At 40.1% G+C, this 11651-nt stretch overlaps 1 protein-coding gene across 1 annotated transcript; it reads right to left on the bottom strand.

Moving 5' to 3' along the window:
- Positions 1-3994: 3994 nt before the first annotated feature.
- On the bottom strand, positions 3995-8052 carry LOC307032929 (uncharacterized protein; the record flags this gene model as incomplete). Its single annotated transcript, XM_079671204.1, has 4 exons — positions 3995-5083; positions 5749-5838; positions 6034-6186; positions 7042-8052. 4 exons carry the CDS (start codon positions 8050-8052, stop codon positions 4775-4777), a joined length of 1563 nt encoding a protein of 520 aa, XP_079527330.1. The 3' UTR covers positions 3995-4774.
- Positions 8053-11651: the final 3599 nt, after the last annotated feature.

The following is an 11651-nucleotide window of genomic DNA, read 5'->3' on the forward strand; positions in this document are numbered from 1 at the left end:
GAGCTCAACCATCAAACGTAAATAACTGCTAAGATTACAGATATTTTCCACATACTGCAGTTTAACCCTCACCTCTATGGCAAGCTGATTGAGCTTTTATTCATTTCTGGAGGATATTATTACTATAGGCCTACTAGTAAGAATACGAATTCTTGATATCAGAAATTCAACTGTAACTAGCTGTAATGTGTATTTTTTATATCAGAAATGCGATTTGAACTACTTTTAACTTTCTCATTCATTTCAATGGGAGTTTGAATTTGAACTAGTCCAAATGCCAATTTCTGATATCAGTAATTGTATTTCAACTAGTCGAAATGCCGATTGTTGATATCAGAAATACATTACATTCTTACTAGTAAGAATATATATTTTGATATCCTCCAGAAATGAATAAAAGCTAAATCGGCTTGCCATACACCTCACCAGCCTCGTGCAGCATTATGTTTGGCCTGCAGCGATAAGAATCTGCTACTAAGCATTGTGAATCCCAGAGAAGAATCTGTGTCATCAAATGTGCAAGATGTAACCTGCATTTCCGACGTCAAATGAGTTTTCATCAAATCTTGTGCATAGATGCAGAGTTACATAACTGAGCAACTGTTGTCAGAGGCAGTGAGGCACCTTACGTTGTGATTTTACAGTTCCTCGCTCTGTTTTTCCTTGAATGGAGTCGCATCCACTAATAAAACATGACAAGTGTATGTCCCAGATTTGACATTTATGTGATGTACTTGTTAAGTGAAATGTGCTGTGAGGACGTGGGTCGTTGTACTTTGTTGTGCGACGGTGTCCTGTCAGTGACTCCTCTTGACTCATTACTGTTTCCTCTTATCTCAGCTGTTGTCGACTCTCTGCCTGCAGCTTCACTTTCTGACCACATCGAGATGTGACCTTCCGACCCAATCAGACTGCGCCTCATTCGTTTATCTCTAAGCGGCGTGGGTGTATGCTTTAATGTGTGTGTTGTTCGTCTTTGGGTGTGTGCACTAGAGACCGTCTTATCTAAATGTACTGTATGATGATGCCTGCAGGGCTGCATCTGTGTGTGCGTCTGGACCACAAATGGCTGATTTATGATGGAGGAATATGCAGAGCACTAGAGCACTTGAACAGATAACAGAAAGGAGAGAGGGTAATACTGAACTCTGTGAGTAAGAAGTGGACCTGGTTACCTTTTGGTTTGTGGAAAACTGTTTTTAACGAGTTCAGTTTGGTGTTGACCAATCATCTCTTGGTATTGGGATGTGTCTTGTTTTTTTGCCAACAGCCACATCGGGTTCTTGTTGGCCATAACAGTTTCCGTTTTAGGCAATCCCCATCTTTATGGTTATTGGTTATTGGCCACTATCCAATTGTTCCTTTCGCGTCGCCATCCTGAGGCCGCAGGTCCTTCCTTCCTTCGACGGTTACACTATACAACCCCCCCCCCACACACACACACACACAACAACAAAGACTATAACACCCCTTGCTTTTAAATACCAACCAACTAGAGCAATATGTGCTATATGTGCAATATATATATTTATTACATGGCTTAGTTGAATACTCGATTCTGATTGGTCAATTCAGAACACGTGACACGTTGTTAATACCGAACAGACAGACCGCTGTCAAGGACTTATTGACCGTTGTTAAGGACGCTCACATCTGCACAAACAAGTCCGTTCGATTTAACTATATAGAGTTTTTTCTAACTGACAAGACAAGAGCGACAAGAAAACAGCGGAGAAGTAACGGGAAAAAACCCTCCTTTTACGCAGTGGTCCAGACATAGACATCAAACGGCGACACATATTCAGTGTGCAGTTACTTTGGCATTAGGGCAGGGATATAGGTAGATACTTTCCAAGGTTTGACATAATGAATTTTGCTACTTTTAAAGCAAGCAACGATGTTTTCAAATCTGTAATCAAAAAGCTCCTCAAAAACGCTATCGAAGCAGTTCCTGCCGTTGCTACGTTAGTTCAAACGGTAACAACGGACTATTTTTCTTAGCGGATGCATGTCAATTTAAATCAATACAACTATTTTTTAAATCAATAAAATCATTTTCTAAATCCATAAAAGCATTTCAAGTAATATTGTTAGTCATGTCGTTACTTTGTTGAGAATGTGGCCATGTAATAAGCGGGATAATGTGCTGCGACGCGGTCATTATGGGGAGAAGAACACCTTCATGCTGATCTAGATCCCTCCGCTTCGCGTCGCGCTGCTGATCAGCCTGTCGGTGTTCTTTTCCGCATAATGACCGCGTCGCAGCACATCCCTTATCCCTTACATATATGCCGTTAATAACTGTGCAACATACCTGGCTGCTAAATCCTAAGAACTGTGTAACTTTTTATTTGTATTATATTTGTTAATATATTATAACTTTGTTTTAACTTTAAAACTTTTGTATGCATGCAACATGTGTAACATTAAGCTGTCTTTGGCTCTTTTTCTGCTTTAACAACGTAAACGTCCCCTCTACGGATAAAGGTATTCTGATTCTGATAACAGTTTGGGTTTTTGCCTTCTTGTTTCTTGGAGTCCGAATCTTTATATATTTGACATTTCCATATTGTCTTTTGGCCATCACAATCTTTTTTTTAATGGTGATCACCTTCTTGCTTGTTGTCTATTGCAACATTAGCTTTTGGCCATCTCAGTTTTAGGTTACTGGCGATTACCATTTTGGTTTTTCCCATCGTCATCGTCGGTTTTAGCCCGTTGCCATCTTTGTTAGAAGCTCTCATTATCTTTGTTATTGGCCATCATCATCCTCACTCTTTCCATGCCTTCGTGTTGCCATCTTGGTATATAACTGTCGCCATTTGGACTTCTTTGTCGTTGCTATCTGGGGTAATAACAATGGCCATCTTGGTTTTTATGCCATCTGTACCTTTTGTTTCATTTCCATCTTGGCAACTCAGCCATCTTATATCACTGTGGCGCCTCCTTTAGAGCCTTTTCGGGTCTGTCTAACGAGGAAGAGTCCCTCGGGATCCGACCCAGTACACACTTGAGAGATTATTCCTCTCGTGTGGATGGAGAACGCCTCAGGATTCCCCATGAAGAGCAGGAAGATGACCCTGTCTTGGATAAGCAAATAAAAATGGACGTCTTCAAGTATCTCCCCTCCTATGTCATGTTTACAGTTAAGCTCCCCACTGTCAAACGGCAGAATGTGTCCTGCGTTGCGTATCGTTAATGTAGGACAAACAGAAAAACATTACAATGGAAGGAACATAAGAGCCGCTGTGACTCACTGTGATCTCGCTGACTTCAGCTATACACTGTTTTATTGCCAACAGGAATTAAAAACTAAAATAGACATGCATTCGTCTCCTGCTGGCAGAGGACTTCTCACTGTTCCATATCTTCCTACAGAGCCCGACTGCACCACCACCAGCGATACAGGAGTGTGTGTGTGCGTGTGTGTGTGTGTGTGTGTGTGTGTGTGTGTGTGTGTGTGTGGTGTGTGTGTGTGTGTGTGTGTGTGTGTGTATGTGTGTGTGTGTGTGTGTGTGTGTGTGTGTGTTGGCATTTGTTACTGAAAGCTGTCTTCCCTTCAGAGGAACGACAGAATACAACTGTCACTTCTGTTTCATCAGCCCTCCCTCACACACTCACATACATCACACACATCACACACACCACACACACACACTCTCTCTCTCTCTGGTGTGGATTAACGGCCCCTATAGGGTCCTTATACTACCATGAAAAATGTCACCATGTTTCTGTTCCCTGGGTCTCCGCTCTGTTTATGTATTCCTCACATTTCTCCCCTGCCGTCCTCTTTGCCCTCCCTTTCGTCTTACATTACACAAGAGGTCAAATTGCAGCGGCAGAAAGACAAATAGACAAAGTGCACGCAGAACGCTGGATTTAAGATACGATGGGGAAATAAAAAAGCCTGTTTGTTTTCTGAATGGGTTAGGGTTAGGGTAATGGGTAATTTACTCATTGAGATTTAAAGCAGAACATGTCATCTTTATTCTACACTGAAAAAAAGAACACATTGGATTTACTCAATTCAATTGTGGACATTTGTTGCACACAAATAATTTGCTTTGGCAGCAACCTATAGAATTGTTTTAAATCAACACAAACGATTTATGTCCAATCAACGCAATTACTTTGTGTTGATTCAAAGTTATTGAAATGTGTTTCAATAAAGTAAATTAAACACTTTCATCATTTTACTCCAACCCATTTTGATCACTTTATTCAAACACAATTCAATCCCTTTTATTCCAACACTATTTGATCACATAACTCTAGCAATATTTGTTATTTTAATATTCCCATGTCTATTACATGTTTTCAGAATTGTAATCTTTTTTGTTATACATTATATTTATAAATATAATTTAATGTAAATATGAAACAGATTTTAAAAGTAAACATAACCCACTTTTTTTGCATTGAAAACGATTAGAAAGTTTTGTTTCAAGACCTTTATTCAAGAACCTGGAGATTAAATAATCACTCAAGTCTTTCCAAAACTAATCTCCAATTTGAGAAGTACAAATATTAAAAATGACCTTACATATCGTTAAGCAATTTCATTACAACAACAACAACGTAAACAAAAAAACAATATATATTTATATATAAATAAAGCATCCCCTGCTTTTTATAAGGCATCAATAACTGCGATGGTGGGAGAACCAGCCACACCACTCAGTCCAGGAATGTATACTCTGCATCTCAACTACAAGAACAGTGTAGGAACAGCGAGCCGTGAACATGGACAGTGAACATGGACAGTGAGCTCTCTTCACTCGTGCATTTTCCTCTTCAAGTTTTGGGCCTTTCTTGAAAGGTCAGATGCATCCACCTCCATTATAAGCTTCTGAATAACTTCTAAGGTGTTGCGGAGCTTCAACGGGTAATTCATGTTTAGGGCATACATGAGTCCAAACAACATTACAGCTGCAAGAGCCACATTCTCCAGATCCTGAAGCACCACCACACCCTCGAGGATAACTCCGACATCAGAGTAGTCACTGCTGGGAGTCTCTCTGGCAACATAGATCCCCACTGTTGTTTTTTCTACCTCACGTAGTGTGTTGGCCTCAGTCATGTCCTGGTGGAAGACAAATGATTTCTTTAAGGATAAGATTTTTTTTACTCGGACCTCATTAAGACACAATTTGCTTATTTGACTCTACTGTGGCACTACACTAATTAGCACAATGCTTGCGAAGAAGAATACCTGGTTTGTTTTCACCTGTGGGTTTCACCAGCCTGGCTAACAGATTGTAGGTTGTACATTAAATTGAGTGAATGGTAATTATTATTGGTAATATATATATCAGCGACTTTAAAAAGAGGAGAAGGTTGGAGAGAATAAACAGGTGAAATGAAATGACACCAAATTGCTGGAGACTAATGAGCAAAGCATTAGGTACTACTCCTGATTCATAATTCACCCTATGTAATGTAATATAAGCCCCACAGGTGGAAGATACTGCAGCCTGAGGAGGATAGAGCTGTCCTTAAGACTATTGCATTAGTATTTGAATGTGTCTCTGGAATCAGAAGAACACAAATCATGATAGAGCATGTTAATTCTAACAAAACCTATTATAATATCAATTTCAGGAAGACAGCTAAGTAACATGTCTGGTAATATGGTCTGGTATATCTGGTCAAATGAGGTTCTTTTAACTGAGGCTATTTTTCTTCTTAAAAACATGTTCAAACTAACTTCTTTTTTGTATGTGGATTACTACTTTAGCACACACTCACCATGTACTCCTTCACCAGATCCTCAGGATCCTCATTGAGGTAGATGCAGAGTCCTTTAATGAGGCACTCCCTGTCAACATCGATGTCTTCCTTAAGGATTAAAACAAAGAATATAGGGACATTTTAATCAAATTGAACCTATGGAGTGGTCACATTTTGGGATAATTTACCATTGTAATTGATTTTAGACTGACCTAATGCCAAAAAGGAAATATTATATATATACACACACACACACACACACACACATATCTACACATATACACACAGTTAAAAAGTTCTTACCGTCATCATGGCAGCCATGTCTTTTAACTTCTTGCCCTGCTGCCCCGATTTTTTCGAGAACACCCTCAGCAGACTTGCGGATTGTAGGTCAAGCTGTGACAGGAACCTTGACTGTAGAGCCATAGTTGTAATCCGCTTGAACTCTGCGTTAACCTGAAAAAAAAATGAAACCATTTTTTAACAACACGGCCCACTCACATACACACATTTGTTTCATTAAACTTACAGCTGCCAATCACATAACTGTATGCACTATGCATGTTTGCTCAGCATTTGATTTCGGCTATGGAATATTGGGTGTGAATGCTGAAAGCATTTTGCTCTACCGAGATGTAATCCAGCTCGACGCGATCTGATATATTTTAGACAAACTTATTTTTTTAGGCGGCTTTGATGTAGTGCTAACTTATACAATCATATTCGCCACAGTAGATACGAGATTTGGACCTGAAAATCGCCAATAATATGTTTGTGAATGTGTGACGAATCTGATGACAGAGGCAGACCACAACTGTTGTGTTCGGTAAACACAACATGTGGAAACCAGTTAGTCTGAAAACCAGTAGGGACATGACACCAGCAGTATGTGCTGTGTGTTTCTGTTCTCAAGGAGGTTTAATAAGAACTTGTGCTAAACAAAACTTGCAGTCATTTTAATTTATGACGTTATCACGGTATTTTTCCTTTTAACTCTAGGCCCAAATTCCTCGCTAAATAAATGTTCCTCCTCCTCAATCCTATTTTTTTCGGCCCCAGGGATGACGGACATCCTTAAACTCAAGCCCTACTCATCTGCTTCAATCATGTTCCCACTTTTTCAAATATTCCTACTACTTCACCTTCTTCTTACACATTTAAGCCAGCAATGCAGTGAAGCATCAGCTTTTCAACATCCAGCATTCATTTGCACCTACTTCTGAACAACATCGTAATGGGGCCAAGCTTTACTCTAACAGTTGCATATACCATCTACAGCACAAAAAGTTACACCATTATCTGTGTACTCACCTCCATTACACCAAAGAGAGCTGGCCATCTCTCTTGTACATCACTGGTCATGGGAACATCACTAATGACTTCTTGTCTTCTCAATGCAAATGTTTTCTCCATTTTAGCCTTAACTGTCTCTCTGTTATTACGCTTCTTGTAATCTGAAAGGAGTTCAACCCTCATCTTCTCTAAGGACTGGGCGCATTCTCCAAGTGGAAAGTCAGGGCAGTAGGCCACTTCACCCCTCTTTGGTTTCTTAACTTTAAAAGCAGGAGAACGTTTCCCTTCTGGTTTATGTTTCAAAGTATTTACACATACTTCAGGACATCCCACTTTCCGGAGATGTGTGCGGTAGTTGGACAACTTGTATTTGAGACTAGTCTTCCATCCCCCATAGCCAGAGGCTGAGCCTTTTTCTTGTAAACATGGATGCTTCATGACGAGCGCCTCTGCAACTTGGTCAAACTCCCTGTCCGTGGCGTAGACTTTGTGCTTAACTACCTCCTGAATCAACCCCTCTAGTATATCAGACTTGAGCTTTGAATCAGGGATCAACAGTGTCCCTTCTTCTCTGAGAACTCTGTGGGCCTTTTCAAGCTTAATCTCTGCATCATACGAAAAACGGGAAACATGGAACACACCTGGCCATGAAGACCGTGAAGAAGTGGACTCTGGAGATGTGAGAATCCCGGTGCTGTCGCCTAGAGAAGATGTGGTGTCATCAGGATGACTGGTTGGTGGAAAGGAGCAACTGTCCACACATTGATCTGCATCAGCATTGAGAGGTCTGCATGATGTGTATATGACCTTGACTGTAGCTTTGTCTTGTATTTCTCCCATGGAAGTTAAGTTCATAAATTCATCGCCAAAAAGCGTGTCCATGAACTGCAGCCGAAAGGGTTCCTTTACATTACACTGAGTCTTTATCTCATTCTCCAGTTCATTCACAGTTGAAGGCAGGCCAGCAGAAATCACCACCCTCTGACAGCTGTCAGCCCCTAGGATTACTCTGAGAACAGCTGATGTCATCATGGTCTTTCTTCACCGTCTGTTAGGAAAGAGAGTATATAAACAATAAAAGGTTTAGAATTAGTTTTATTTCAAGTACATGGGCCTTGGTAGAAGAGTGAATGCTTGTCATTTTTTAAAAGGGTTCATTGTGAAGAACAATAACAATGTTATTGGACCAATGTATAGGGTTGGGTACTGTTCACATTTGTACCCATAGATATAAACAATAGATGGCTCACCCATGCTGCTGGCCAATGGAGACCGACGTTGCAACATGGCCGCCATCTTGCTGCAGTCAGCTCGCTCATTCATAACATTATGGTTTACTATTTAAATAACCATAGTTTGCTCAATTTTCAAACGGGTTGGTTTGTTATAAACATCAAAGATGTAGTTATGATACTGCATACTTATAATTATGCATTTTTTTTCAACATGTCTTGTTGTCTCCTGTATCATAGCCATGCTAATAACGTTTATAATAAACCAAACCGTTTGTAAATCAGTCAAGATTTCAGCGAGTTAAGAGTATTTTTGTGCAGATCACTCACCTTACAACAGTAGCTGGTGACTGCAGCAAGATGGCGGCCGGTGAGCTACGCTGGAAAATCTCCCATGAGCCATCTAATGTTTATATATATATGTGTTTGAACCGATACCAGTACCCAACGGTACCTATTCTCGGTACTTTAGTCTGTACCTGCCCAAGCAGTGTTTAATTTGTTGCTTTACCTCAGACACAGATTGATCTCTTCAAGGTCACCATCCGCACACATCCAACCAGATAGGCGGCCAAGGGATACTCATCGACCAGTTCACAGACTTCCACAAGAGCAAGTTCTCGTGACGGAGATGGAGTCACCTCAAAGGCTCTGTAGTGCTCACTATACCATCCACACAGCAGTTTCAAGACAAAAAACACTCTCTGATGCAAAATGCATATTTGATGGATTTCCCCAAATTCGGGCAAGCCAACTCCAGACCCATGGACAACTACCATACCTGTCCTGTAGTTTATTCCCTTGCTCCAAGCATTTTTTGCAAGGTGTATTTCAGATATGTCAGGATCTTTCTGTTTAAAAGCTTGAACTAGCTCCTCCTTCAAAACATCTAAGGGGACAGAAGATACATCTGAGACATCCAGCATTTGTTTATCAATACTTGGAGACGACAAGTGGTAGCCAATCATAAACTGATGTTTCACAGCCAGAGATAGGGGCACGTTTTTAAAGCAACTGGTGTGTTTGATTATGTTTTTAAAGAAACTGTGCTTTGCCTCAAACCTCATAGTCCAAAGTCCCACAAGAGGCCCAAAAAACCTTATTAGTTGTGGGTAATGTTCTATGTAGTGGTGTTTGGGACGCAGTCTATTGTTAGGAAAAACCTCTTGATACCTTTGTCTATGGTCTGAAATTTTGCTCTCAAGGTATGCAATAGACTCGTCGTTGTGAACTGGGGCAACCACAAGCTCAACAATCTGTTTTAGGTCCAACAAGACCTGCCATGCTGGATCATGCTCAGGAATCTTAGGCCCAATTATAAATGGTAGCAATCTTAACAAGCACCAGTTTTCATGGGCATTACCACCTATGGTTTTCCTGTGTGAGAGATTTTGTGGCAAAATATGAGGCTTATTTGTTTTGTCTGTCCACTTGTATGGGAAATGTAGAATGGAATTGTTAATATCTTCCAAGGTTATGTACTTCTTTGAGATTAGAAATGTTAGACAATGTGCTATTTCAACAGGCACAATGCCTTCAAAGAGATCGTGGGCAATGTCAGGAGGATAGCCACTGATGACATTAAAATGAGAAAGCGCTTTAGTCAAAGGACAAGCTCTTTTAACTCCAAAACAGCTGCTGCCACTATCTAGGGCTGTTCTGACATGAGTGTCATGTATTTCTTTTGTTCTGAGGCTGAAAGTTCCTGCTCTAACCTCATTTGATGCAATGTCTGAAGCTGTTGCAGTACAAAAACGACAAAAATAGGTGCCTGAAAAATTCTCAACAAAACCCGCTAATCCATGAGCTCCTAAATTGTCTGCAGCAATAGTTTGAACTGTACCTTTGAGCGATGTTCCCAGTTGTGGGACAAAAATTCCATCAACTTCCAAAGACCTGAGATCACGTAGAAGTGGCTCTAAAACCTTGTCATAGCCATAGGTCTTAACATTGTCTGTTTTGCACAAAATAGCTAAGTAAATGGAGGACAAAGAGGAATGAGACCCTGGGGGTAGGTTACTCAGCACCCAGTACACAGCACAAAGTTTGTGGGTTTTACGGGAGGTGCCAAGAGGGTTACAGACCTCGAAGTCATCAACATACAAACCAATAGATACCCTTAACTCTTGACCTGACAATAAACTGTTTTGCTTACAATGCAGACCATCCCTGAAACACTTGTACACAATTTATTTTGCTGTCTCTGTTTCCCTTTGCGTTTCGTGACTACAAACTAACTTGTCCACAATATCTTTCCTATTCAACAGCACCTGTAGAGATTCAAGAATGGGGACATACTGGAAGGTTTTCTTCTCTTTAGCATCCAAGATACATTCAACTGGTTCAACAATATTAAAGTTTGCCTTGTAATACTGCTTACGTTGATATGTAGAACTCAAAGGACCACCCTTCTCTATGGCTTTATTTATAGGATTCCCAGTGCACAGAGAAGTGGTTATTTCCTCTATGATAGCTCTGTCAACCTGGAGTTTGTGCTTCTGAAAAATATCAACTAGAACGCCATCAGTGTGGGAACTCGAGAGAGAGCTAGTTAAGTTGTGAAGCTCTAGCAAAAAATCATTGATTGCTGTGCTTGGTACATGCGTTAAATGTTCCAACTTTAACAAAGCTGCTGCAAAAGTTTGTTCAATTACATTTGGAAGGTCATTCGGGGCATAAACACTGCAATCTGGTTGTGCATCAGAGTATGCCTCACCTATTTCATCATCTGAAGTATTTTGCGCAGATTCCAGAGAAACAAAGGTGGTTGATGTCACAATTTCTGGTTTAAAATCTGTAATTGAATAATAAGTATGTTTTCTGCTCCAGTGGGATTTAAATGTTCCGTAGATATTTGTTTGAAAGTTGCAATCTAAAAACATGCAAGTTACAACCTCATTTGTGTTAAGGTGTGCATTAATGTGAGCCCAGTAATACCTTTCCGAGACAAGATCCTTACAAGGACATAACTGGCACCTAAATATACAGCTCTTGGATTGATGACTGGTTTTAGTCACATGAAATCTATTCAAATGAATTAAAAAAGCATTCCACGTTTTAAAAGTGCAGGGGCAGCTTACATATACACAAGGAAAACGATTATTATTCCCATAATATCTATGTTTCACTCGATAATGTTTTAATATTTGGGACCTACTTGGTAAAACTGAGGGGCAGGCCTTACAACGCCACATTCACAGCAACATTCTGGCAAACTTGCAGCACCATTCACTGCAAAAGACAAATGGAAACAAAGAAGGATTAATGTCTAATGAGAAAATTCTGACAAAAATGTAAGACAAGCTTTCAAAATGAAATAACAAACATCAATCAATAATAAAATGGGGAAGGTCTAAGTAACAGTAGTGACACAACTGTTTATAAAAAGCATTTCAA

Source organism: Notothenia rossii (genome assembly GCF_949606895.1).
Source record: "Notothenia rossii genome assembly, chromosome: 3".
Lineage (NCBI taxonomy): Eukaryota > Metazoa > Chordata > Actinopteri > Perciformes > Nototheniidae > Notothenia > Notothenia rossii.